We start from the raw sequence: 27,908 nt of genomic DNA on the forward strand, positions 1-27,908 counted from the left end.
TCCAAATGAAAACTCATGTCTTTTCATATTACCAATTAAAAAACAAACAGCTCTAACATTTCAGAAATAGTAGAAAGTACATTCAAAAATGGAATAAAATCAAAATTTAAAAATCAAAATGGAAAAATGAACTTCAATTCGAAGATAGCTTACAATAACAAAAAAAAAAAAAAAATAACAAAAAATAATTATGCTTCCTCACCGGAAGTATTTGAAAATAAGTGAGTGAGTATTTAAAACAGCAACTTGGCTGCAACCCCGCAACACAAATGACCGCTTTAAACAGGTTATTGTTCCACAGTAAAGGAAAAATAAATAAAGAAAGAAAGAAAAGAAAGAAAATAATTATTCCTATATAGTTTTAAATCAACATTTACTCAATTGCACTTTATGTATTATCTTGAGATGATCGACAGCATATGATTAATGCTTTCCTTCTTGTGAAGAATGCCAGTATGTGAATACTTCAACTCTAACAAAGTTATTTCTTCATGTTGCTCGTCTTTCCATTTCAAGGCACCTAATTAAACAATAATAATTCCATTTGAATGTTGAAATTAAACATAAAATATATAAAACACACAAAAAAATTATATTAACAGAAAAAAAATTTTTTTTCCATTGAAACAAAAAAATTTTTTTATCAAAATTATCAATAAAATCAAATATTTTTTTTTTCAAGGCATTCAAACAATGTCACAATTCATACATCTCAGTGACTCAATTGGCACAGTTCCATCGCCGTCTCCAATGATATTCTTTCCCTGTTTATGCCACCAGGAATCAGGCGCTCCTTCATACTGCATCGCCTTTGTCGTCTTTTTCCCTCTTCCAATTATAAAATGCACAGGCACATGAGGTGCTTTGATTGGCCTGTCGATGTACCGTTGAGTCATCGCCAGGGCTTCATCTGCCAAATATCTGTTTGTCGACGTAAACACATGAGACATGTTCCGAAGAGTAATCGTCTCTCCGATGCTGGGAATTGTCGCAATAATCGTGTCGTCAGCATACGCGTTCTTGTTCGGCAGCATCCAGAAAATGGAACCAAATTCCTTCGCCATTTCGTGGGTAGCTTTGGCGCCGACTGTTGGAATCGACCATTTGTGAGGTGAGGCAAGATGCGCAAATGCTTCGGTTGCTCCGCCATATGGCCCGCTGATAGATATGAACGATGCAACATATTGGTCAACCCAATCTTGTGTCACATAACGAGTCATGAAAGTGTGTATAAAGATGCACCCTACAAATTATTAGTTGTTTATTTCAAAAATTAAAATGATTAAATGATAAAAAGCAACATAACAACAAAAGCAGTACCGCAACTGTGTCCTATTAAATGAACCTTTTTTCCGTTATTGAGGTTTGATGCTTTTTCCACAAGATCTTTAAAGTTTGCAAACATTCCATTTTCCATACATGTTTTTGGATGAGCAATTCTCCAATCATACTGAAATTAAAAACAAAATATAAAACTATAACAAAATGCCTATACACACAGGTGCGCCAAATAAATTCTTTCCAGTTTGATATCCAGCTTTTTTAAACGCTTTGACAATTGTATTAAACATTCTTGTAACAGTTTTCACAACAGGGTCAAGATATTTAATTCCCTGTTAAATAAAAAGCAAACAAATAATTTTCAACATATGCACTATCCTTTCAAACCTTAACTCCACCAAAATCCACTGGGCGAACCTCAATATGATTTGCTGATAAGAATGTCTCATTAACAGGATCGTAATGAGTTTTAATATCTTTTATATATTTTGGCAAAAGTCCTGGCAATGTTCTTGCGAAATCAAGCCATAACGTTGACCATTTTGTTCCCGTTTTATTTCTATATTCCAAGTGACTTCCAGCAAGACCTGGAACAAGAACAACTGGATCAAGTTCTTGACGCCTCTCTATTTCATCAATAAACATTTCTTCTTCATCTTCAAGCTCTTCAAATTCATCAGCTGCAAACGCTGAGAGAAATGTCAAACAAATACACACCCACATTCGAGAAAAATAAATTTATGCAATTTGATCAATCGATCAAATCAATATTTAAAATATAAAAAATGTGACCAGAAATGGTAAATGTTTGATAAAATATCTTATATATATAACTGTTTGTACAAAAACAAAAAATATTTCGAATTCTACTCTTCAGATGCTCTGATTTCTGTATTTTTCGAAATATTTCCAATTTTTTTTGAAAATCCTTTTTGTTTGCTTTTTGTTGTGAAAGGTTGGCTGTAACTAGCTGATACAGGAGAGCAGGGCATTGAATGGGGACGGCTGTTGCAGTGCTGGAAATGTGGCTTATATGAATTGAAGGGAAGAAGAGCACCTTGATTCTGATATGGAGAGGAAGGCACAGGTGATAGAGGAGAGAAAGGCGGATGAAGATGAGGAGGAGGAGAACGATATGGCTGGAAAGAAGGAGAGGTGGGAAAATGAGGAGAAAATTGAGGAGAAGAAACATTGAATCCAAGATTTGGGGAAGAAGGAATGAATGATTGAGGAGACTGAATTGGAGAGAACGAGGAAGAAAGAGAAGAAGAAAGTTGAAGAGAAGGTTGGGGTAGTGCAGGAGGAGGGGGAGGAGGAGGTGAAGAAGAAAACGAAGAAGCTGAAGAAGCAGAAAAGCGAGACGAAAATTGAGCCGGAACAGCAGTGGTAGCAAAAGTCGGAGAAGGCAAAGAATAAGCATTCACACAGCAACTCTGATGATTGGAAGTAGGGTTGCGCGGAGAGATAGAACGCGAATAAGAGCGAGAGGAGTGTGGAACAGAAGAAGGCTGCAATGAAGATGAAACAGGAGACTGCATGTTTGAAGGCAAGTTGCTTGGCATGCGAGGAGAGGAAGAAAAGAACGGCTGGAAAAGGCCAAAAGAGCCACTGCCTTTTGAATATTCAGAATTCAAAGAGCGCAATGTTCTCGCTTTGGGGATAGAGAATGAATCAAGTTTGGTTGCAGAAGAAGAAGAAGAGGAAGAATTGGGATAAGAAGAAAATGAAGGTGAGCGAGAAGGTGAATGAATCGGTGAGTCAGCCAGCGAGCCTCCATAATCAGTGCCCAGAAGACTTTCTTCCATAAATGCCGCCTTGAATGGTGAAGACTCAAACAGCAAGCAATCAGCACCCTCACTTCTTCTCAGCCATTTCTCAGCCTCAAGCAACCAGCCAGGCTTCTCTTTCATCCTCACCATCGCTTTGAGCTCGTTTTTTTGATCCTCATTCAAAATACCTTCCCTCCACAACGTATCTATCACATCCTCCACAAACACCCTCTCCTCTCTTCTTGGAGTTTCCTGATAGATGCAATGGAACAACCAACAAAGATATGGAAAAATGATCCCTCGTTCTCCAGCCATCCTCACAAACATACCAACCAACAGGACACACAGAGCATTCCTCTCTTCGCCTAAGGGAGGATAGCAGCACCAAACAACACACAGAAGCCAGGTGAAGCACTGCAGCGAGGAGGAATCAGTGGAGTGTGTCACACACCACTCTAAAGCACTGGCACAGGCATCAGATCCACACACAGCAAGTTCTAACTCACACAGCCACTGAGAAAGAAGAGGGACGGATGAAAAGATGGAGAGGATGGAAGATAAAGGAGATGTTGGGGCAGAGGCAGAGGATGATGAATGACCAGGAGATTGATTGAAGAAAGTCAGGAATTTTGAAGAAGTTGAAGAAGTTGAAGAAGTTGAAGAAGTTGAAGAAGTTGAAGAAGTTGAAGAAAAAAAAGAAGAATTCGATGAAGAAGAATGATTAGGTTGTTTTGAATGTGTCGAAATTATAGGAGATGAATTCGGTGAATAGCACAACGCAGAAAGCGCTGTTTTCACCGAAGAAGAAGAAGAAGAATACGTTGATGAAGATGATGAATCACAAATCTTCAAATTCGACTGTTTGCGATTGCAATCACCATCATTTTGTGTTCTTATTCCCTTTTCTGCCTCTCCCTTTCCATCAGCACATTTTTCTTCCTCCTCATCTGGATGAACAATTTTGCTTATTATTGGGTGTCTGGCGCTGAGGAAGCACTCAGGAACATCCCATCTCTTCCCCTGTGCATATCGGATCACTCTTTTGCCGCTTTCTTCCTCCGAAATCCCGTTCAGTGCACAGAAAACACGCCATTTGTAGTACTCGTTCCCTTCTCCACCTTCGCGCAGGAAACTGAACAACGGGAACTGCTTCTTCTCTTCCCGCATCTTTGTTTCAAACCCTTTCCCTTTCACCACAACATACATCGCCATCTTTTCAATCACGTGCTCCAAATCAACATTTTCCGGAGGAGCTGCAGGAAAAATAGCGTTCTTGTTCTGATTCAATGAAAAGATTTCTTCGTTCGTTGGGTGATTTTGGTTGTCTTCCTTTTCATCCTTTTCCTCATTTTTATCTTTGTTCATTTTTTTCTTCTTTCTTGCTGAGTTGTTACTATGGTGATACAACGGAATATTCTTTTTCGCATATCCAATATGCATACAGCACTGTTTTTCTATTTCTTGTTTGCCTTTTTCAATTTCCTTTTCCTTCTCTTCCCCTTCCCCGATCCCTTCCTTTTCCTTATTTCCTTTCATCTCTTTCATTTCCTTCAGTGCTGCCTCCACTGTCAGCTTTGCACAGACTGCCTCCTCTGTCGTGAAGAACGCTACAAACGCATATCGCTTCTTCTGATTCACCGCCACATAATCCAGCGGCCCAAACTCCCCAAACAGCTGCCGCACATCCCGCTCTCCCGTGCCAGCGGGGAAGTTGCGGATCCACAGCGTGCGCTGCGCCTCCCCCGCTTCCCACTCCGCCTCAACCACAGCCTCAGGGAACACTCCAGAGCGCAGCACCGCCTCCGCCTCGCTGATCCGCCCGTAGCTGCACAGAAGAGAGAACCCTCCGATCGCAAAGCGGAACGTGTCGATGGAGTCTGGCTCTGACGACAGTACACCCGAAGAAGAGCTCTGTACGTACTCTGAACTATCTGCTGTGCTTTTTGATGGAATGTCGCTGGATATAGAGGCTGCGGATGAAGAGGATTCCTCAAGGCAAGAAGAAGAAGAAGAAGGCAAAGAAGAAGAAGTTGATGATGAAGACGACGATGAAGATGTCGATGAACAGTGCAAATGAAATGATGATTGCGAAGAAATTGAAACGGCTGGAGTGTTTGCCGAATTTTCAGTGGAAGCTTCTGCTGTCTGACATTGGAGTTTGTTCTGTTCAGCAGCAAAATCAGAACTCTTTGCAGCAACTTCGTCCTTCTCCGCCAAAGCAGAGAGCGCAGCTTCTGCCGATCGAGTGCCCTCCAGCCGAGGTGTGTGCCTGATGCCAAATTCGCTATTTTCCGGTGGCTCTGCTTTGGCTGTTGCTGCTGCTGGTTCTGCTGCTGCTTGCTCTTTCTGAATGGCGAAGCCATCACCACACAATGAATCATTCCCAATCTGATTCGCGCCACGCTTTCCTTGAAGGCAGCCAACAGAGCTATTTACGCTTTTTTGCAGCGTCTCTTCTGTGGCTGCGCTTTCTCGTGAAGAATCTGCAGAAGAGCTTGGCTGGCTAAGGCAATGCAGCTTTGTGGTGCTTGGCTTTGAAGTCAGAAGCGTCGCAGTCTCTTCAAACAGACTGTCGTCAGCGTAAAAGCCACAGTCTTCAGCAACTCGGATGCTTTCTTCGTGCTTCGGATTGCTCCCGCGCTTTATGCTGTCTATCGCTTTCCTGCAATCCAGCTCCCTTAAAAAATTCACAAATGCACAGCATTTTCCTCGAATAATTCGAATAGATTCAACTGCTCCAAATTTCGAAAAAAATTGGTACAATTTTTTTTCTTCCAATTCTTTTGGCAGTCCTCCAACCCAAATCGTCTTTTTTCTTTCTTTTGACAAATCAACAAATTCTTTTGAAAAAGCATCTGACCCATCGAACGAAATGCCTTTATATCCTGCTGAATGCAAATTCTCAAATAACCGACTTGAGAAAAGGCGGAGCCGAAATGGATTTGCCGGTTCCTTGCTTTCTTTATTCGTTAACTCACTTTTTTTATTGGGATCATCATGCGAAGGAGTCGTCAAAGGAGGAAGCTGAAAATATGTCGCTTGCGCAACAGGCATATGCCACCCGTCATGCGACTGGCCAGCTGAAAGTCCATCGTTGCCATATGCATTTTGATACGGCGTATTTGATAGAGAACAATATTGATAAAAACACCCATCTTGAAAAGAAAAGATATAAATTCTTCTAAAAATCACAAAAAAATACATACCAAACGGGTTATTTTCCGCTACAGGAAAATAATACCCAGGCAAATAAGACAATTGGGGATAAATATATGGAGAAAGATATTGATTTTGAAGCGAAGAATACATCATCTCTCCCCCTTCATATGCGCAGGAAATAGATTTTTCACTGTCTTTTTGCGCAAAGGATGCATATTGCATGCAGCAATCAGCCCGAGGGTCCAAAACATTCTTTCCAGCAAAATATCGTTTATAATGGTTGCAAAAAAATAAATTAAAATTTTCTGAATGATAATCACGATTTGGACGCTGGGCGAATCGGTAGCTATCTATTTCTGTGAATTGTTTGAACAACCCAATTAACATGGATGGCCTATTGCCATATTATTTTTCCTCTTTTACCGAAAATACATGAAAGCAAATTCATGTTCAACCTCAATTTCCATTTCTCAAGCATTCATTACGTAATTGACAATTGAAAATCCATCAGTTTATCTGGAAACTTCATTATTTGAAACCCGATCATAATTGTTGGTGTGGAAAAAAAATTCCATATTTTCCAAATTATTAAAAATCCTGCTTTTTATTTTCTTCATTGTTCTTGCCAGTTAAGCTTTGCCGTTCTGAGGCAACTGCAAAGAGCGATGCAATACACGCATGCATTCTGAATTTCGGGGAAGATGCGCCGAACTTGATTCCACACTCCATTTGTTGGAAGCTCGGGCTTATTCGCTGCGAGAAATAAGTATCTGCCGAATGGCCTGCTCGGAGTGCATAAAATATTTGGATAGCAACGGTCAGTGGAGAAAGAGAAGCCAAACAAGTTGGAGTCGGAGAAGAAGATTGAAACTTTGTGAATTTTGATGAGGAACGGCTTGACAAAGTTGAAAAGGAAGCTCACCAAATAAATGGAAAGAGCACAACGTTTTGACAATGATTCGTGCCCAACAGATTACCAAGAGAGCGCTGCGAGTTTTTTAAAGGCGTGAAATGCTATTGATGCAAATGTCAGTTGCTTTATATCTTTTGATTGATAGCTTTCTTTGCTCAAACGAAAAGTGAGGAATCAGTACCAGATTTTAAAAGTTGTTAGATAAACTGCCAGATGAGTTTATAAACATTTTTTCCCCAAAGCAAAATAATCCACGAAACAAAATAGGAAATGGGAAAATTGCCTTCAAAGATTTGAAAATTAAGAGAATTGTTGAAAAAAAAAGAAAAGGATAGAAAGTTAATGATAAGAATTTGGGAAAAAACATTACACGAGAAAAATCTGGTGATGATCCAAGTCGTGACGGAAAAGAGCTGGAAAAGGAAACATCAAACATGAAAAGAAGAAGCTCCTTTTTTCATTCGGAGAGTAAGAGCAAATTGACTTCAAGGAGACATGATTGTGAAATATTGATAGGAGACATTCAAGAAAAACTCTGCATGCTGACATCAGTCATCTGTCATGCCTTCCTTCAATGCTTCAGTGGATGTTTATTTCAACAAAAAATAAAAGTGAAGATTCCGAATTTGGATGCATTAGCAAGGAAATTTCTTTATTAATGCAAGTCAATAAGAAAAACTCTGCTTTCAGCCATAATAAATATTTCTTAATTACAGTAATTTACTAATATTTCTAACTTGCTCCTTGTTCTCTGAAAGACAATTTTTCCAGATAAAAGGCAATCAGAAACAAAGTTTGTTTGCTCTTTTCGTATTAGAATTTCTTTTTGAATTATCGTTGAACTGTATTTATTTGGATGAATAAAACTTTGCAGTCAAGCAGCAGAATGGCACACATCGTTATGAATATTTTGGGGCTGACAATATTCATTCAAACTTTTTTCGCCAATGAGTTAGCTGATTCTTTCGAGGCACAATTTCACAATGACTATCTATCGTATGGATTTATGCTTGTGTGGAAAATGCAGATAATTGTTATGTTTTAGCCGTGTGTTGTTTTGCTGCCACATTGTCAATTCTTCAATAGAGTTAGGATCAGTTGAACTTCTTCAGCCAGTGGAAAGAAGTATTATTCAGGGACATGAGAATTCTTGTCTTTCAGTTGCATCTTGCACAGTTGCATGCCGAGGGTCCTCTGTCATTGCACCTTTCGATTCCGTTCTTCATTCAAGAATCGCAAACATTTCGATCAGGACTATAGGAAATCCGGAGCTTTTTCCGCCTTTGATGTCTTCAAGAACTGTATTTCAAGGAAACAACCAATATTCAAGCACAGCTATCAGTTCTTCCATTTTTTCTTCCTTTCAACTGACCGCTGCACCATTTATAACTTCGTCAGCTTTTTCGGCAGATGAATTGTCAAAGTTGGTATTCAGCAACATTTCTCTGATGATGGCTTATATCCCGCTGAATCAAGAGCCTGCATCAGGCGTTTCACATATTTCTTGTTGCTCATTTTATGATGTTTCAAATGTGTTTTATGGAGGCATTGTCAGAACAATCGGTGATCCATCTTTTTCTCATTTTTTGATCAACAACTCATTTTTTTCATGCTCACGGGCAACCAACGATGACTTCACAAACAATTCTTCAATGGATAGGATCATTTATTCTTCACAAAAACGATTTATCCGATGTGAATGGCATAGTTGCATCGTGAATAACACAACATCTTGGGATGCAGACGGGTCTGGCGGTGCGATATGCATCATATCGCAGCCGAATTCAGAAATTGTTGTTGACCAGTGTTTATTTGAAGGGTGCTATGCATCGGGCCATGGAGGTGCAATTGCCAGCTATTATTCCGGAACACTAATTCTTTCAATGTCAACTTTCGAAAACTGCTCATCCAAATCAGGGACTGGAGGTGCCATATCTGTTGAAGGTGTTTTAGGATGCTGTTCAGTCCAAAATAACAATTGCTTAAATTGCACCACATTGGATTATGGAGGAGGAATTTATGTTTTCACGGACAGAATGTTGTTTGAAGATTGCATTGAAAATCAGAAAACAAGTGTTCTGTTTAAAGAGGAAGAAAAACAAATGGATGAAAAAATTATGATTTTCAATTGCAACTTTCGCTTTTGTTCAACTGCTCGTCAATACGGAGGGGGATTGAGTTTGCCATCGGGAACACTTTGTGCAATAGTGAGCAACTGCCATTTTTTTGAATGCAGTTCAGAGAGCAAGGGTGGAGGAATGAGATATAGGTTGTATTCCCATCACTTGCTGACTCAGGTTTTATTCAGGTATTTGTTTTTTGATAAATGCAGTTGTAGAAGTGACAGCAGCAGAAGTGGCCACGACATATATTTAGATGACTCGTACAATCGCTCTGCAGAAACCCAGTTTGAATCATGTTATTCAACCAACTTATTGGCTCAGAGGCTTTGCAAGGACAATGGCACAGCATATTACTTCCCGGATTGGCTTTTGAGCGGGTATCTTTTCCGCTATGTTGGAACAGAAGGAAATGACAATGATGCATTGTGCGGGATGAGTTCCACGAGCAGCTGCTTAACGATTGAAAAAGCTATTGAGTTGTCATCTTCAAAAGGACAACAACAACTTCTGCTTCTTCCTGGTGTGTTTAATCCCCGCATTGCTGTAGATACACAGGATAAAGAAATTTTAATCACAGAAACTGAATCAAATTCTTCAGAGGTTTCGTCAAAATCTTTGTCTGCATCTTCTGATTCGCTTTTTGTACTGTCTTCTGGAGTTATGTTCATTGACTCATTGAGAATTACACATTTTCTGACAGATTCAAATATGGCGTCCCATCTATTTTCCATGATCTCACAACAAGGAAGACTTGTGCTGAGATCTGTCATAATTTCATCGCAAGGACAACAGCCATCATCAACATTCACATCTTCATTGTTCCACATCGTTTTCTCACAACTGCGTTTTGAAGATGTGATGATTCGCAATTTTCTGATTGAAACATCTCTTTTCACTGAGCATACTTCTTCGTCATCTCAACTGTCAATGTTCAACAATGTGTCGTTTCAACAAATCACTCGGACTGTAGGAAATGGGACAATAATTTCAAAAATACTGCTTTCCTCAGAGCAATTTTTCATCACAAACACAACGCTTGAAGATTGCAGCTGCTCATCTGGAAACGGAGGAGGAATGTATTTGCGCTCGACAGATGCAACAAACACAATTAGTATTTGTGACAAAGGGAATGCAAAGTTCAGCCAATGTTCTGTTCCAGCAAAACGACAGGATAGAGGAAAAGGAGGGGGGATGTATATTCAAGGTGTTTCCGATAGTTGGACATTGAAATTTGGAGATGTGTCATTTGAAGAATGCAAAGCATGGAAAGGATCTCACTTGTTTGTCGAAGGATCGAATCTTTCTGAACTTGTGAATAAAAGGACAATTGGCTTTTTTGTGGACATTTCAGGCAGCTCATCTTTTGACGAATTGTCTGGATTTGAAAACAAAAACACAACTGCTGCGATTCCACTTGTCCTGTTTTTGAGAACTTTTTCTGCCCCAGCCTTTGTGAGTGGACTTGATGAAGGAACAGATTACAGACTCTGTGGATACCAAGATTATCCTTGCTCGTCGATTGAAGCAGCATGCAGCAATCGTTTTCTTTCTCAAAAGCATATAATTAGACTTCTGAATTCCTATGTTTTTGATGATGAAATTATTTTTGATAAGGATTCGAACGAAATTGATGTGGAGCGTGTTGGAGCAGAAATACTTGTTCACTCACTTTCCCCAATTGTTCACAACGCAATAGTTATAAACAAAGTGACAACAACAATTGATAATATAACTTTTGTTCTTGGAGAGATAAATGGGAGATGTAGTTTTATTGAAACGACGATGAATGAATTTTCTCTTGGGAACTGTTCATTAACGCAACATTCAAATGCTTCTCACATAACTTACTCATTCATCACTGCAAGTGGAGGAAGAATATGCGTTCAACATTTTTCTTCAGACTTATCCCAAAACATGTTGTTTGACTCAAAGGGCATGATTAACGTATGCGAAAAAAGTGGATGCACGCTAATTGATGTCAAATTGAGCGGTGTTTTGCTGCAGAATTTTGATGATGGGGTGATTGCCGCATCATCCAGCGGATCAGTTGTAATTCAAAATTGCTCATTCAACAACTCTTCCTTAGCAACTGGCGGATATATAGTTTCAAAAAGTGGATCTGCACTAACAATTGAGAATACAACATTTGGCAATGTGACTCGAACAACAGGAAATGGATCATGTGTTGAGTTTTCTTCGACAAAGGATTCGTATCAAGTGTTATCAATATCGAATTCCACATTCGCAAATTGCAAGATACGAGAAAATAAAAAAGGAGGTGGCGGATTATATGTAATGCTGAAAAAGCCAACTCAATTCTGTCTGGTGGCATCAACTATTGAATCTTGTTCTGCACCAATATTAACAGGAACAGAAGGAAAAGGTGGAGGAATGATGATCGATATCCTTGACGAAACATTTTTTTCTCTGTCGACATTATTCATGGACCTGAATCAAGCGGAATACGGAAACGATCTATTTATTTATTCATTTGATCTATCATCAAGTGCAAATGGTGATTCTTTTCCACTTTTTCCCCATCACTTCCATATTCCGAAACTTCATGCGTTGGGATTGATTCAAAATGGCCAAGCACAAGAATTCCATTGGTTTATTATTTTCTCGAAAAAGAACTTGTTGTGAGCACGTCGATGGATGGCAGTGATGTTGAAGTGTGCGGGTTTATAAAATTTCCGTGCCAGAGCTTCGATTTTTCATTTAGCAGAAAAAGCAATGAAAGAAAATCAATTGAAGTGAGCAGAAATTACATTCTTAACGAAAGTCTTATTCTTGATGATGTCAGTGGATATTCCATATGTGGAGTGAATAAAACAGAGCTTGTTTTAAACGGAAAAGAAGGCAGCGCATTGGGAATTTTTGAAATAAGGCAAATAGTGCACATTGGAAAGTTTGCCATTCTTCTTAAAAAGCACATTCCGTCTCCACAAAAATCAGCTATTTTCATTTCAAAGTCTTCTGGAATTGCAACAATTGAAGATTGTGCAGTTTTGTGCGATGCTGGCGCAGATGCAATTTTCTTTCCGTTTTTGTTCATCAACGCTGGATCATTGTATTTAAACAGATTTTCTACCTCATCAATTAGATCTGAAAGTTTTTCTTTCATTTCTGCAGCAACTGATGCATCGATGAGTATCTGTGACGCAACATTTGTAAATGTATCATCCACAAATACAAAGGGGCTGTTGTCTTTCTCATCTTGCTTTCACATATCGCTGAATAGTTCAGTTGCAAATGCTTCATCATCTCCAAACTGTGGGATGATTTGGATTGATAATGTTGTTCAATCAAAGCTGCAAAATTGTTCATTTAATGAAGTGAGAAAAATTTCGGGAAACGGTTCTGCCTTGTCGGGGAATGTGTGCAACGGATGCTGTCTGTCACTTGATTCAAACACTATTTCTGCTTGCGAAACGAAACAAGGATTCGGAGGCGGAATATCTGTTAAATTGCTTGGAGGAGGGGAGTTTAATGTTGGAAAAGAATCAGTATGCTACATTGAGCGATCTGTGGCCGAGGCAAATGAGCAATATGGAGGTTATGGCGGAGGCTTACACATATGTTGTGACGAAAGTGGGCATGATTTTTTCTTGTCGCAATTAACATTTGGATCACGAGAGAACACATTAAATAAGGCAAGCTATGGAGGAAAGAATGTGTTTCTCGAAGGATATTCGTTGCAAGCACTTTTAGATCGGACTTCTTTTGGTTTTAATTTTGCAATAGAAATAAACAAAACAGACATCACAGAGCTAGTGGGGTTCGAAAGTGTTAGTCACATAAAACCAATTCCGTTGGTGTTGTTTTTCAGAACATTTTCTCCACCAGCAATGCTAGGAAATCCAGGATATGATTACATGCAATGTGGATATTATGACTATCCTTGTTCGACAATACAGTTTGCGGAAAACGCGCGCTTTAAGGATGGCACGACATCTATAAAACTATTGCCATCTTTTCATTTCGACAATAAACTTGTTTTAAATAAGCAAGAGACTGTGATCGACTCTTTGTCAACAGGATCAAAAATTTCAGTGAACGAGGAGGGAGCTGGCTTAGGAGAAGGATTAATAGAATCTGAGGTTTCATTTCTGTTGAAGAACATAAGTTTTGAGATTCCATCTTCATTGAAAATAGTGAATGAAAGTCAAGCTCGGGAATGCTTCCTATTGTGCAAATGCAACACATTACAACTTGTTGAGTGTTCCATAAGCAAGGCTGTGAATATGCTGAATGAACAGCCTGAATTTTTCTTTGCAATGGTGAAAGGTGGTTGCCTAATTGTTAACAAGCTGATAGTCGCAGATATTGTATTCAGAGGAGGAGGAGTATTCGCCATTGATGAAACAAATAATGAAGACTCAATTATTTCTGAATGGAGTTGCTCAAAAGTCCAAACAGATTTTGCTGATGGAAGCCTTATGAAGCTCAAGAAAGGAAAATCAATGCGAATGCAAAACTGCGAATTCTCAGATTCTCATTCTGAAGATGGATGCATCATTGATCAGTTGAATGAATGCTCACTCGAACTGAAAAATGTATCTTTCAGGGATATAAAGCGAAGAAATGGAAATGGAGGCATTCTAATTGGAGAGATTGGTTTTGAGTGCATGCAAAAAGCGGAAAACTGCACTTTTGGGACGCAGCTTGTGAGGAACAAAAAGGCAAAGGAGGCGGAGTTAAAGTTAGAATTTCTGAAGGAGCCACCTTCAATTTTAATGCAAACAAAATCAGTTCATGTAATGTATCTAATATCGATGGTTGTGGAGGAGGAATGCATGTTGAATTTTTGTCGAGCGATATGAAATATTCATTAAAATCTATTGTTTGGAGTTGGAATAGCGGTGCTCATGGAAGAGATCTGTTTGCTGTGTGCAAGCATCCCCGAGTTGTGATTATTGCTTCTCTTTGGAGTGATACAGCTTTTGAAGATGAGGCCGAGAGTCAAAGGGACAGATTATGGGTTGTTGATGAAGACCCTGCGCTGAATGTTGATACATCGTTATTCGATTATTTATTCCCAACTGCCGATGAGATTGTATTTGTAAACAGTGGAGGCCTTGATGCCAATGTTTGCGGATATCTTGAAGATCCATGCGATACAGTTGAAGGAGGCTTTAATGTACTTGGAGATGAGCAATCAATAATACAAATAAAGTCAAGTGCAGTTTTAAACAGAGATTTAAACAGAGGTCAGAGGAAATTGACTATTCGAGGTAACAAGACAAACATAATTATGAATATTGGGGATCAAGGTCATCTGTCGTTGACATCAGGAAACTCTCAAGCTTCTTTGACTCTTTGGAAATTGAACTTAGTTCTTCCAGTTCATTCTGTGCGAACAGAGTTTATTGATATTTTTGTTGGCACTGCGTACATTTCAGAATGCTCATTTGGAAACAAAGAAAGCTCAGCGAAGGAAACAAACATGAAGCTTTTCCTTGTTAGAGGTGGAATACTTCAAATAAGTTCTGTTAACATTTTTAATATTCATTTTTTGGACAACAACACAGTGATCACTGCCTTCGATGGAAATGTTTCTCTTGAAAATTGTCACATTTTAAAAACAACATCTGGTGGAGGCTCGCTGATAAAGGGGGTAGAAAATTCGATATTTTTTGTAAAAGGAACATTAGCAGAACAATGTGAAATGCCAGAAGGTCGGGCATTTGTTTTTGAAGAGAATTCGAAAATAGAAATTGGAGGTAATTGCACATTCTTAAAATGCAAATCGGCAAATGGCCATGGAGGTGCAATTAAATGCTCATTGAGTTCATCGTGCATTTTCAACATTTGGAATTCGACAATTACAGGCTGTGAGGTTTCGATAAACAAGCGTTTGTATGGAGGAGGTCTTTCATTTGATTTATTGTTAGGCTATGAGAATTCTTTTTCTTTGAGTTCTTTGATGTTTTCATTGAACAACGCATATATTGGAAAAGATCTTTTCGTTTGTTGCGGTGATTTGAACGAATCAATAACACCTGAAAGATTTGATATAATCCTAATGGAAAATGGTATTGAAAAAGTGGATTTTGCAGGAACAGATAAGAAATTATTTATCTCTGAGCCAATTGACTTGCTGCATTTGCTTGTGAAATACGTTGGTGATTTTGTGTTTATTGATGAAGATGGAATTGACATCCTTGGATGTGGAAAAGAGAAGCTGCCATGCAGGTCAATGAACAATGGATTTAAGCATCTCGACAACAATGGCATATCGTCTCTGCATACGATATACATAACAAACTATGGTCTTTTCGAAGAATCGTCACTAACAGTAACCACACCTCAAATGATTCAGTCATATGCTCCATCAGATGTGTCTATTTCCGATCTTGAATTTTCAAGTGAAATAGAAAATAGTAATAATCAATCGGTGATTGTTGCACTTCGTTCTTTATCGTTTATTCGACTGAACATGATTCTTCCACAATCATTTGCTGGTAATCAAAAAGAGGTGATAAGGTCAGATGGAGGTTCTATTGATTTATTGACCTGCAAGTTCGATTTTCAATTAAGCACTGCTAAATACACGCTGCTAAAAATAAATCAAGGAACTCTGACAATGAAAAACTGTTCAATGAGAACCTCTCAATTTGAATTTGTACCAATTATATCTTTAAAGAAAGTCAGTGTCGACAATTGCACGTTTGATGGATTGTACACGCCCAACAGTGAGAAAGGAGGAGTTTTCAGAAATTCTGTACTCGGAAACGACGATGTGTGTTTGAATAGTTGCATCATGCATAACTGTAGTTGCTCTGATAGCAATGGAAAGGGTGGAGCATTGTTTTTTGATTGCTCGAAATGCCAAAACCCAATCTGCTTAATGCTTGTAAATGTCAGTTTTTCATTAAATGAAGCTTATGTCGGAAAAAATATGTTTATTCTATCCACAGACCTTAACACAACAGTTACAACAACTTCATTTTTGTTTGACTATAATAGCTCGATTAATGATGAAAAATCTTTTCAGGGAAGCGACAGCCTTCAAAACGATACAGATTTGCTTCGCTTTCTTGTTCCACGCTTGTCGCCGCATATTTATGTTTCATCCAATGGATTCGACGTTATGAGATGTGGAAGCAAATCAGATCCTTGCAAATCTTTTTGGAAAGGATATAACCAATTGGACAAAATAGATCAAAACAAAAAAATATGCATTTGCGGATCGACAATAATTCAAGACGAATTTGTTTTCCTTGATAGCTTTATAATATATTCATCTGATAGAGATGATGAAGATTCAATGTCGACCATTACAATAAGTGGTAAGGAGACTAAAAACGATGTTGAGATAGTGAACAAGGGATCATTATCAATTCTTAAAATCAATGTCTTCGCATCAACAAACGCTTCAAATTCTGATGAGTCTGTATTTTGCAGCATATCTGGCATTCTTGAATTCAATAAATGTTTATTTTCATCTGATGGAAGGAATGATGAACCTTTGAGATTGTCTTTTATTTTGGCCACAAATGGCGTTATAAACGTACTAAATGTGTGTTTAAAGTCTTTTGTGTGCTCAAAGGACATTGTAAATATTCGTGGATTTTCGTCACTAAAATGTAATAATATATCTGTATTTTCAGTAATTATCACTGAAGGCACTTTTTTGAATGTCCATGAACAACGTGTTTCAAACAACAATGAAAGGAATGTTGCAAGTGTTAATGGTTCCACATTTGAATCAGTAAATAGTGATAGCAATTATCCATGTGTTTTATCGTGCGAAAATTCAAAGAATATTCTGTTTGAACTGCATGATAATGTATTCCAGTTATCAAAAGCTGCAACTTGTTTGAATGGTGGGATTATAATGTTTGCAATGAACGAGGAAAGCTGCCTGAGAATCCGCTCTTCCTCATTGACGCAATGCAGCTGCTCCAGCACGAAGGGACGAGGAGGCGGAATTTATTTGAGAACAAATTTAAGCGGAGCATTGAATTTTCAATTGAAGAATATTAGTTTCACAGGAAATAATGCATTTCTTGGAAGGGATATGTTTATTGAATGCGTAAATATTGATGAACAGATCAATGAAACACAATTCAATATTGATTTCAGCGAAAATGTTTTTGTTCGGCAAAATGCTATTTATGGAATAGATAGGGAACAGCATTCATCCGAACCTGTAAATCTGATGGACTATATTTTAATAAATAAGGCAGATACAATATTTGTTTCTGATTCAGACGTACTTGAAGGCGAAGATACGAAAAAATGTGGCTCCATAGCCCTTCCATGTTTTTCGATAAGTTACTCTTTGCTTCATCTATCTCATTTTTTGAAAGCAGACTTCTTATAAAAATTTCTAGCTATTTAAATGCAGAGATCGATTTGGAAGATATTTTGATTGAATCTTCATCAAAAACTTCGTCTGCAATTAGAGTTGCGCCAAATATTTCGGAGAGTCGAAATTCCCTTATTGATTGCACAAATTCCGTTGAACTATCTCTTTTGTCGTTTGTTTATGAGACAAACTTCAATTCAAAGCATAAGATATTTGCACTTGCTTCAGCTGGAACTTTGTCTTTGTCACACATTTCATTTTTCTCAAACGTGCCTTCAAGCTTTGCTTGCGTTCCGTTTACATTGATATTTGCACTGAATTCAGAAGTCATAATTGAGCATTCAGTGATTAAGGATATATCATTTTTATCTCCTTCAATTTTTTCTTTTCAATGCCAAAGTTTCACAAGAATTTCCGATGCTGAGTTTTCCCAGATAGAGATATCAGAATCATGCATAAACAATATTTACAGAACAATCAACAGTGATGTTGCTAATGATATTCCAACAGATGGAGTCGCAATTTCATCTTGCTTTTTCTCTAATATTACGTGCCTTTTATCGAGCAATTGTATATTTGCTTTACGCAATATTGCATCAGTTGGTGTGCAAAATTGCTCTTTCAATTGTCATACCCCTTTGCATCAGCAAGACTTATTTGTTTCACTGGTAAACTGCTCGGAAGTGATTCTTGATTCATGTGTTTTTGATGGGGGAATATGTTGTAGTGATGAAAGAAAAAAAAGACTTGAAGGAGAAGCCGATGTGACAAATAATATTTGCTATTGGAACGGGTCTATTGTTCAACTAATTGGAAGCACTTCGTCAATAAGAGAAACTGAATTCGCAAATTCGACAAAGGGGGCACTGCTTATTTTAGACGGAAATGCAAGAATCGGAATGGGAATGTTTGCTAATAATTCACCATCAATAGAAAAATTCCCGTCTATCCGACGAAATGTTTTGTGCAATGGAAATAGCACACTTGATGTACAGAGTTTGAAAGGCGGAGATGGAGCAATGCCAAACACGTCATTATGGATTTTGAGCGAAGGATGCAAATTGGAGGGTATTGCTGGAGAAAGAGCATCTTCGTTATTTATTCCCACATTAGATTTTATAAGAAAAGAAATGAATGGGAATATGATTGAATTAATATTACTTGGAACAATTCTTCTTCCATGCGATTTGAAATTATGCATTATTTCTTCAATTGAAAGTACAGAAGCTATAGAAACATATGAATTAGAGAAAAATGCATTTATATCAGAAAGAGAGGTTCATTGCTTTATTGAAGGAGCAAAAATTGATTCTGTGCTCGCAGAAGTTGAAGTGACTGCTCAGATTTTGTTTGGAAGAAAAAGTATTCAAAAAACAAATGCAATAATCTTGAAGAACAGGAGCGAGCTTCAGGAGAAGAGGGATGGAGTTGCTGTTAAAGGAGAAAACAAAGCAGGAACATCATGGGTGATTATTGTGATTGCAATGGGCTTTATTCTTCTTATTGTACTTATTGGTTTAATAGTGTTTGTGGTTCGGTGGAGGAGGGCAAAGGAACGAACAAAAGAGCTTGAAGAAATTGTGAATGACACAGTGAAGAAGGATCCGAAGGCATTTGAGATGGTGACGATGGAGATGTCGCCAGAAGAGCAGTGGCGACGAGCAGAAAGGGAGGCGGAGAAGAAGAATGAAGAGAGGATAAAGAAAAGGGTATATGAGAAAAGCTTAGGACATTCAGAATCTTCGGAGCATCTTCTGTCTGAGAGTGGCTCCACTGAATATATATTGGGAAGGGATTCAGACAAGATTCCAGAATGGATGCTGGAGAAGGTCGATGAGAAGGAAGAAGAAGAGATTAGAAAGAGAACACCATCTCCATCCATTTCATCCACTTCAACGACTGATTCAGATTCGACATTTGTTCGAGGGGAAGATCTGTGCCCGACCACCTCATCCATGTCGAATCTGGTGGATGCAATGGCATGCTCTTCTCCTCATGAGAAGCTGATTGTGGATTTGAGGGATTCACTGTTCATGCTACTTCATGGAAGAAATGAGAAGAAGGAGATGGCGATTGGGAGTTTACAGGAGAGAGTGTTCACAGCAGCACAGGTCCTGTTCTGGGTGGCAAATGGGGCACTTTATTCATTTGATGAAGACAAGGAATTGCCTTCGCTGGCCGGTCTGAGTTCTCTCATTGTGCTGTTTTCTGAGCACATGGTCATCTGTATCGCGATGCACTCCGATTGTTCTGACGATAGCTCTGATTCATCATCTGTTTCATCATCCTCCACAATTATCTCCTCTTCCTCTGATTGCTCATCTGTTAATAAGAAAGGCAGAGACTCACCTCCCTCATCAGCATTTGAAGATGACGAAGACAACCGGAAAGAATGCATGCGATGGAAGGCACCAGAGCTGCTTATCAACAAGAAGATGAGAGCTACGAAGGAGTCTGTAGCGTTCTCAATTGGGATGATGCTGTGGGAGTGCTTGACGCTGGAAATCCCATTTGGAGAATATGAGGCTGTGACAGCAGGGCAGAAGATTGTGAATGGAGAAAGGCCAGACATTGATCTGACTGAGGAGCGTGGAATGTGGAATGTTGTGCGTAAGTGTTGTTCTCCAGATCCATTGCAACGGCCAACGCTGAGCAATTTGAAAAGAGAATTTATCCAGCACTTTCCTGCTGGAACAGTCATGTTGGCTGTGTCTGATGCAATTGACTTGGAGCAATCATCAAAAGAGGAAGGAGAAAGCACAGGAAAAGATACAGAAGCATTATTGTCTTGAAAAAGCTTGGAATGCAGCAATTGATAAGTGCTAGAAACAAAAAATATGCAAGAGAATGCATTCTGCTAATATATAGAAACCCAGAAAAAAAATATCTAAGAAGAATCATGAACAATGCAGAAATCTTTTTATTGTGAATCCATATCTTTCAAGAAAGCACGATAAGAAATTTCTTGTTGACAATTTTGTGGCACAGATATTTGCAGACACATTGGTTCCCTTTTGCAAATGCATGCTTCAGGTTTTGGGTTCTTGTGGTTCTGAAAGATAGAGACAGAATCCTCAACCGATTTTTCTCACTTTTTTTCTCATATTTTATATTTATATTTGTATATTTATGTATTTTTTTTCTCTCTCTCTCTCTTCAATTGCTGACCTTCTGTTGTCGCAAAGGAATCATTTAAAATTATAAATTACAACAATTTCACTGATAATCAATAAATTTGAATATGGCTTTTTTTGGTGCCTTTTTTGTCAAAACTCATGGAGGAGTAATTTAGAAAGCGCACCATAAATAATCCAGTTCCTTCAAGAATAATTCAATTCATAAAACTCGCTTTATTCAATCTTCTAGAGTGCATATTTCTTTCGCGTTTTTCATGTTTTTGTATATTTTTGAAAATTATTTATGTTTTTCTATTAATCTTGAAGTTATTTTCATCTTCAAATTCAGAATTTTGAGAACAATAATTTCTGTATTGCATTAATTATAGCATTCAAAAAAGAAAAAATCTGCGCACACTCAAAATAAATAGCATATGGATACTATATTGGAGTTTTCAAAACACATTAAAACTTATTTTTTGATTTGAATATGCTTATTCATCATCATTATTCATGTTTATAATCATCGGAAATTCATTGTTAAGATTTATTAATTTTTATGGAAAAAGTCAATTTCAAATTGTTGTGTGATGTAATCAGAATTGATATATTGAAATGGCAATGCAGGAACTTCAGATATCAAAGCCTCATCAGCATGATATTGTTTTTTCAAACGAAGATGGAACATGCAGGTTGTTATCAGAAAATATTTTGAAAAACAAGCTCTTAAATGAGAAAAGTTTGCAGGGATTGGTTCTGTGAAAAATGCAATAGAAAGATATCTGTTTATGATGAAACAGTATTCCCTGGTAATAAATTTGGACAAGGGAAGGTTTTTTGAATCATTTTGTGGTTTTGTGAAGGTGCGAATATTGCATTCATTTAAAAAATAATGGGAGTGGACAGGAAAACAATCAAGTTTTAGTGAAGCATCGTCAGAGTTTCCTGCATGGAAATTTGGAATTTGCATCAAAACATAATAGGAAGAGAGTAGAAAGTGGTTGAAATTGATGATGCAGTTATACAAAGACGGAAATGTTTAAAAGTTATAAGAAAGGAACTAATTTGGATAATTGATGGGGTTGAGAGATTGGAAAGAGGGGGAGCTGCTCTTCGTTTTGAGAAAGTTGTGTCTAATAGAAAGAGTGAAACTTTTTTTCCCGTCACTCAAGAAACAAATCAGTTTCAAACAACAATAATGTGTGATGAGTGGAAAGCATCCTCCGCGCTGGATTAATATGATTGCACTTATATATCTATTTGTCAAAAAAGGGATTTTGTTGATCTGGGGGAAAATACGGACTTTCAAGCTTTTTATGCACAAAGCATGAAAAAATTGTTTCCCTTATAACATTATTAAACTTAACCAGATTTCATAATTATTTTGATTTTCATATATGAAAACAAACATTATTGATATAATAACAAAACGTTTTGTAAACTAACACGTAATTAAAAAGCTGTTCTCATTTTCAATAAATTTTTGTACACAAAAAGTTGATCAAAAGTGCATAATTTTTCAATGAAAAAGTTTGAAGTCTCATATTTTCCCCCATTTTTTCACATTTTTCGTTTTTAAGTCTTTAACATTTTCATCTAATTTTTAAAAAAAGAAAATAATGATGATGAATAGGGTCAGTTATTTATTGGGAACTTTTTTTAACGGTGCCGAAATATTTAAATAGAAAATTAAAATTCCCACTTTTTATATATTTATTAACATTATCAGCATATAAGCAAACTCTGAAAATTAGGATAATTACATTTGAATACGAAGCCTATTTCCAATGGGTGGGAGATGGGGGTTAATCCCTTCCATCGAAAAAAATAAATAAATAAGTGTGTAACAAGGGGTATAATACCATTTAAATTCGTATTGAATGAAAATAAAAATTAAATTTCAAAGAAAATTGACAATAAAAATTAATAAATTAATAAATTGGACTTAAGATCATAATCATAATAAAAAAATGAAAATTGCTGTGGAACAAAAGAGAATTGCTGGACAAAGGAAATTACGTGCTGCAATGAAATCTTTCGATTACAGAAGGATTGACAATCGGCTGGAACGGATGGCGCGCATTGTTGTTGATGGAGTTGTTCGGATTACAGACGCGATAAACTCCATGGAATTCTCACGCAAAAGGATCAAAAACGCTGTTCGGGCACTGAGAAGCAAAAGGCTGGTTTAAAAAGTGGGAAGACCGCAATTTGTTAATGGAGACAAAGAACAAATTGTGCTGGAAAAAATAATCATTGGATCAAGATCTGGAAGCTGTTTGCCTATACAGAAAGTTCGCGAACTGGTTTATTGTTGTTAAATAATTAATAATACTAACAAATATATTAGATGGAAAATGTAATAAATGATACAGACGACGAAGACGCCCCATGCATTTACGTTTCAATGTCCACCGCTTTCCAATTCATGAAGCGCCATCCCGAGCTGAAGAGAAGTTCTCCGAAAAATGTTGATGTTTATCGCCTTGCGTTGTCGTGCCAAAGTGTTCTGCAGCCTTGGTATTGATTACTGGACGGTTTGCACGAAAATAATGAATACTGCAAAGAATAAATATTCGATGTGGATGAGTCATCACTGACAGTCCCTTCCAATTCAAAGCTGAGCGTGGTTTATCCAAAAAATGAAAATCCAGGATTTCGCATAGAACTACCAAAAATGGCAAATTTAACTCTTGTTGCTGCTGTGGCTGCTGATGGATTTGTTCTTCCTTCTGAGATTCTATTGCCTAGCAAGAGTCTTCCTGATGAAATGAAGCCGCTGTTATCACAAACTCTGGATATCTGTCCAAACGGAAGTGGTAGGATGGGCTGCAATGAATTCAAAAAGAACGCACTAACAACACTCCTTCAAGGAATTATCGATCGCAGAAAGCGCATGTCACTGGAAAACTCTCGCTGCTTGTTTCACATCGACTCACACATTTCTCGATCAGATCCGACAATCTGGAGAGAATTTCAAAAAGAAAATATCGAATTCGTCACCTTCATTCCTCACAGCACACATATCGCCCAGCCTCTTGACAGAGGAGTCTTCGCTGTTCTCAAAACAGAGTTGCAAACAAAATATGAACCTCCATCTTCATCGACATCTTCATCGAAAAGAACAGCTCTTGTGGATGTTCTCCCTCAAGCAATTCATACCGCCCTCTCACCTGCTGTCATTAAAAAAGCCTTAGCAACGAGTGGAGTTCTTCATAACGAATCTGGGCCGATTCTCATGAAGCTTCCAGAAACATCAGAATATCAACCTTCATCACATTCAAATAGATTCGACTTCAATGGCAAGTTAATTACCGATGAGAAGCTTCTGAATGATTGGAGTGAACATTTGGGAATAAAAGAAAAAGAAAAAGTTGAAAAAGAAGAAAAAGTTGATGAAGAAAAGAATTCTTCTGAAAAAATGAAAAAAGAAGAGCTAAAAGACGATAATGAGTTAGAGTCTTTGGTTGAAATGAAAAAAATAAAGAGAAAATTTGAAGTGAAAGAAGATGATCAAGAAAATGAAAAGGAAGAAATTAATTTCATTAAAAGAAAAAAAGGAAAATAAAAAGTTATACGAAAATTGGATTCGTTATTTGTGTTTTTTTAATTTTTGTTTAATTTTTTTTCATATCAATAAAAAAAAAGTTTCCCGATAAATAACTGACCCTAAGTATATTCAAATCAAAAAATAAGTTTTAATGTGTTTTGAAAACTCCAATATAGTATCCATATGCTATTTATTTTGAGTGTGCGCAGATTTTTTCTTTTTTGAATGCTATAATTAATGCAATACAGAAATTATTGTTCTCAAAATTCTGAATTTGAAGATGAAAATAACTTCAAGATTAATAGAAAAACATAAATAATTTTCAAAAATATACAAAAACATGAAAAACGCGAAAGAAATATGCACTCTAGAAGATTGAATAAAGCGAGTTTTATGAATTGAATTATTCTTGAAGGAACTGGATTATTTATGGTGCGCTTTCTAAATTACTCCTCCATGAGTTTTGACAAAAAAGGCACCAAAAAAAGCCATATTCAAATTTATTGATTATCAGTGAAATTGTTGTAATTTATAATTTTAAATGATTCCTTTGCGACAACAGAAGGTCAGCAATTGAAGAGAGAGAGAGAGAAAAAAAATACATAAATATACAAATATAAATATAAAATATGAGAAAAAAAGTGAGAAAAATCGGTTGAGGATTCTGTCTCTATCTTTCAGAACCACAAGAACCCAAAACCTGAAGCATGCATTTGCAAAAGGGAACCAATGTGTCTGCAAATATCTGTGCCACAAAATTGTCAACAAGAAATTTCTTATCGTGCTTTCTTGAAAGATATGGATTCACAATAAAAAGATTTCTGCATTGTTCATGATTCTTCTTAGATATTTTTTTCTGGGTTTCTATATATTAGCAGAATGCATTCTCTTGCATATTTTTTGTTTCTAGCACTTATCAATTGCTGCATTCCAAGCTTTTTCAAGACAATAATGCTTCTGTATCTTTTCCTGTGCTTTCTCCTTCCTCTTTTGATGATTGCTCCAAGTCAATTGCATCAGACACAGCCAACATGACTGTTCCAGCAGGAAAGTGCTGGATAAATTCTCTTTTCAAATTGCTCAGCGTTGGCCGTTGCAATGGATCTGGAGAACAACACTTACGCACAACATTCCACATTCCACGCTCCTCAGTCAGATCAATGTCTGGCCTTTCTCCATTCACAATCTTCTGCCCTGCTGTCACAGCCTCATATTCTCCAAATGGGATTTCCAGCGTCAAGCACTCCCACAGCATCATCCCAATTGAGAACGCTACAGACTCCTTCGTAGCTCTCATCTTCTTGTTGATAAGCAGCTCTGGTGCCTTCCATCGCATGCATTCTTTCCGGTTGTCTTCGTCATCTTCAAATGCTGATGAGGGAGGTGAGTCTCTGCCTTTCTTATTAACAGATGAGCAATCAGAGGAAGAGGAGATAATTGTGGAGGATGATGAAACAGATGATGAATCAGAGCTATCGTCAGAACAATCGGAGTGCATCGCGATACAGATGACCATGTGCTCAGAAAACAGCACAATGAGAGAACTCAGACCGGCCAGCGAAGGCAATTCCTTGTCTTCATCAAATGAATAAAGTGCCCCATTTGCCACCCAGAACAGGACCTGTGCTGCTGTGAACACTCTCTCCTGTAAACTCCCAATCGCCATCTCCTTCTTCTCATTTCTTCCATGAAGTAGCATGAACAGTGAATCCCTCAAATCCACAATCAGCTTCTCATGAGGAGAAGAGCATGCCATTGCATCCACCAGATTCGACATGGATGAGGTGGTCGGGCACAGATCTTCCCCTCGAACAAATGTCGAATCTGAATCAGTCGTTGAAGTGGATGAAATGGATGGAGATGGTGTTCTCTTTCTAATCTCTTCTTCTTCCTTCTCATCGACCTTCTCCAGCATCCATTCTGGAATCTTGTCTGAATCCCTTCCCAATATATATTCAGTGGAGCCACTCTCAGACAGAAGATGCTCCGAAGATTCTGAATGTCCTAAGCTTTTCTCATATACCCTTTTCTTTATCCTCTCTTCATTCTTCTTCTCCGCCTCCCTTTCTGCTCGTCGCCACTGCTCTTCTGGCGACATCTCCATCGTCACCATCTCAAATGCCTTCGGATCCTTCTTCACTGTGTCATTCACAATTTCTTCAAGCTCTTTTGTTCGTTCCTTTGCCCTCCTCCACCGAACCACAAACACTATTAAACCAATAAGTACAATAAGAAGAATAAAGCCCATTGCAATCACAATAATCACCCATGATGTTCCTGCTTTGTTTTCTCCTTTAACAGCAACTCCATCCCTCTTCTCCTGAAGCTCGCTCCTGTTCTTCAAGATTATTGCATTTGTTTTTGAATACTTTTTCTTCCAAACAAAATCTGAGCAGTCACTTCAACTTCTGCGAGCACAGAATCAATTTTTGCTCCTTCAATAAAGCAATGAACCTCTCTTTCTGATATAAATGCATTTTTCTCTAATTCATATGTTTCTATAGCTTCTGTACTTTCAATTGAAGAAATAATGCATAATTTCAAATCGCATGGAAGAAGAATTGTTCCAAGTAATATTAATTCAATCATATTCCCATTCATTTCTTTTCTTATAAAATCTAATGTGGGAATAAATAACGAAGATGCTCTTTCTCCAGCAATACCCTCCAATTTGCATCCTTCGCTCAAAATCCATAATGACGTGTTTGGCATTGCTCCATCTCCGCCTTTCAAACTCTGTACATCAAGTGTGCTATTTCCATTGCACAAAACATTTCGTCGGATAGACGGGAATTTTTCTATTGATGGTGAATTATTAGCAAACATTCCCATTCCGATTCTTGCATTTCCGTCTAAAATAAGCAGTGCCCCCTTTGTCGAATTTGCGAATTCAGTTTCTCTTATTGACGAAGTGCTTCCAATTAGTTGAACAATAGACCCGTTCCAATAGCAAATATTATTTGTCACATCGGCTTCTCCTTCAAGTCTTTTTTTCTTTCATCACTACAACATATTCCCCCATCAAAAACACATGAATCAAGAATCACTTCCGAGCAGTTTACCAGTGAAACAAATAAGTCTTGCTGATGCAAAGGGGTATGACAATTGAAAGAGCAATTTTGCACACCAACTGATGCAATATTGCGTAAAGCAAATATACAATTGCTCGATAAAAGGCACGTAATATTAGAGAAAAAGCAAGATGAAATTGCGACTCCATCTGTTGGAATATCATTAGCAACATCACTGTTGATTGTTCTGTAAATATTGTTTATGCATGATTCTGATATCTCTATCTGGGAAAACTCAGCATCGGAAATTCTTGTGAAACTTTGGCATTGAAAAGAAAAAATTGAAGGAGATAAAAATGATATATCCTTAATCACTGAATGCTCAATTATGACTTCTGAATTCAGTGCAAATATCAATGTAAACGGAACGCAAGCAAAGCTTGAAGGCACGTTTGAGAAAAATGAAATGTGTGACAAAGACAAAGTTCCAGCTGAAGCAAGTGCAAATATCTTATGCTTTGAATTGAAGTTTGTCTCATAAACAAACGACAAAAGAGATAGTTCAACGGAATTTGTGCAATCAATAAGGGAATTTCGACTCTCCGAAATATTTGGCGCAACTCTAATTGCAGACGAAGTTTTTGATGAAGATTCAATCAAAATATCTTCCAA

General features: G+C 37.6%; 7 protein-coding genes across 7 annotated transcripts; 4 read left to right on the forward strand and 3 right to left on the reverse strand.

The window, feature by feature from the left end:
- Positions 1-2,009, reverse strand: MONOS_3760 (putative lysophospholipase III). Its single transcript, XM_067873781.1, has 5 exons — positions 1,669-2,009; positions 1,500-1,613; positions 1,321-1,450; positions 710-1,243; positions 1-520 (listed from the first exon to the last, which is right to left on the reverse strand). The coding sequence occupies exons 1-5, from the start codon at positions 2,002-2,004 to the stop codon at positions 396-398; spliced, it is 1,239 nt and encodes a 412-aa protein (XP_067719638.1). The 5' UTR covers positions 2,005-2,009; the 3' UTR covers positions 1-395.
- Positions 2,010-2,027: 18 nt separating this feature from the next.
- On the reverse strand, positions 2,028-6,431 carry MONOS_3761 (putative Surp module; the record flags this gene model as incomplete). Its single annotated transcript, XM_067873782.1, has 2 exons — positions 2,028-6,205; positions 6,257-6,431. 2 exons carry the CDS (start codon positions 6,429-6,431, stop codon positions 2,148-2,150), a joined length of 4,233 nt encoding a protein of 1,410 aa, XP_067719639.1. The 3' UTR covers positions 2,028-2,147.
- Positions 6,432-8,859: 2,428 nt separating this feature from the next.
- Positions 8,860-15,997, forward strand: MONOS_18281 (uncharacterized protein; the record flags this gene model as incomplete). Its single annotated transcript, XM_067871286.1, has 6 exons — positions 8,860-8,869; positions 8,941-9,163; positions 9,455-11,760; positions 11,877-13,947; positions 13,998-15,767; positions 15,892-15,997. 6 exons carry the CDS (start codon positions 8,860-8,862, stop codon positions 15,995-15,997), a joined length of 6,486 nt encoding a protein of 2,161 aa, XP_067719640.1.
- Positions 15,998-18,458: 2,461 nt separating this feature from the next.
- MONOS_3763 (uncharacterized protein) lies at positions 18,459-20,351 on the forward strand (the record flags this gene model as incomplete). Its single annotated transcript, XM_067873784.1, has 1 exon — positions 18,459-20,351. One exon carries the CDS (start codon positions 18,459-18,461, stop codon positions 20,349-20,351), a length of 1,893 nt encoding a protein of 630 aa, XP_067719641.1.
- Positions 20,352-22,645: 2,294 nt separating this feature from the next.
- MONOS_16603 (uncharacterized protein) lies at positions 22,646-23,202 on the forward strand (the record flags this gene model as incomplete). The annotated part of the gene is made up of 2 exons (XM_067869499.1): positions 22,646-22,861; positions 23,026-23,202. 2 exons carry the CDS (start codon positions 22,646-22,648, stop codon positions 23,200-23,202), a joined length of 393 nt encoding a protein of 130 aa, XP_067719642.1.
- Positions 23,203-23,352: 150 nt separating this feature from the next.
- On the forward strand, positions 23,353-24,243 carry MONOS_16602 (uncharacterized protein; the record flags this gene model as incomplete). The annotated part of the gene is made up of 1 exon (XM_067869498.1): positions 23,353-24,243. One exon carries the CDS (start codon positions 23,353-23,355, stop codon positions 24,241-24,243), a length of 891 nt encoding a protein of 296 aa, XP_067719643.1.
- Positions 24,244-25,165: 922 nt separating this feature from the next.
- Positions 25,166-27,057, reverse strand: MONOS_18282 (uncharacterized protein; the record flags this gene model as incomplete). Its single annotated transcript, XM_067871287.1, has 3 exons — positions 25,166-26,558; positions 26,609-26,977; positions 27,050-27,057. The coding sequence occupies 3 exons, from the start codon at positions 27,055-27,057 to the stop codon at positions 25,166-25,168; spliced, it is 1,770 nt and encodes a 589-aa protein (XP_067719644.1).
- Between the last annotated feature and the right edge of the window lie 851 nt (positions 27,058-27,908).

The sequence above is a fragment of the Monocercomonoides exilis genome (assembly GCF_001643675.1).
Source record: "Monocercomonoides exilis strain PA203 chromosome Unknown scaffold60-472593, whole genome shotgun sequence".
NCBI classification, from domain to species: Eukaryota; Preaxostyla; order Oxymonadida; family Polymastigidae; genus Monocercomonoides; species Monocercomonoides exilis.

Excerpts from the sequence above, each read along its gene's own strand:
- MONOS_3760 (XM_067873781.1), bottom strand. The coding sequence starts at position 2,004 with ATGTGGGTGTGTATTTGTTTGACATTTCTCTCAGCGTTTGCAGCTGAT. Across the intron at positions 1,614-1,668 it reads TGGATTTTGGTGGAGTTAAG|GGAATTAAATATCTTGACCC; the intron begins GTTTGAAAGGAT and ends TTTATTTAACAG. Across the intron at positions 1,451-1,499 it reads AGAATTTATTTGGCGCACCT|TATGATTGGAGAATTGCTCA; the intron begins GTGTGTATAGGC and ends TTTTAATTTCAG.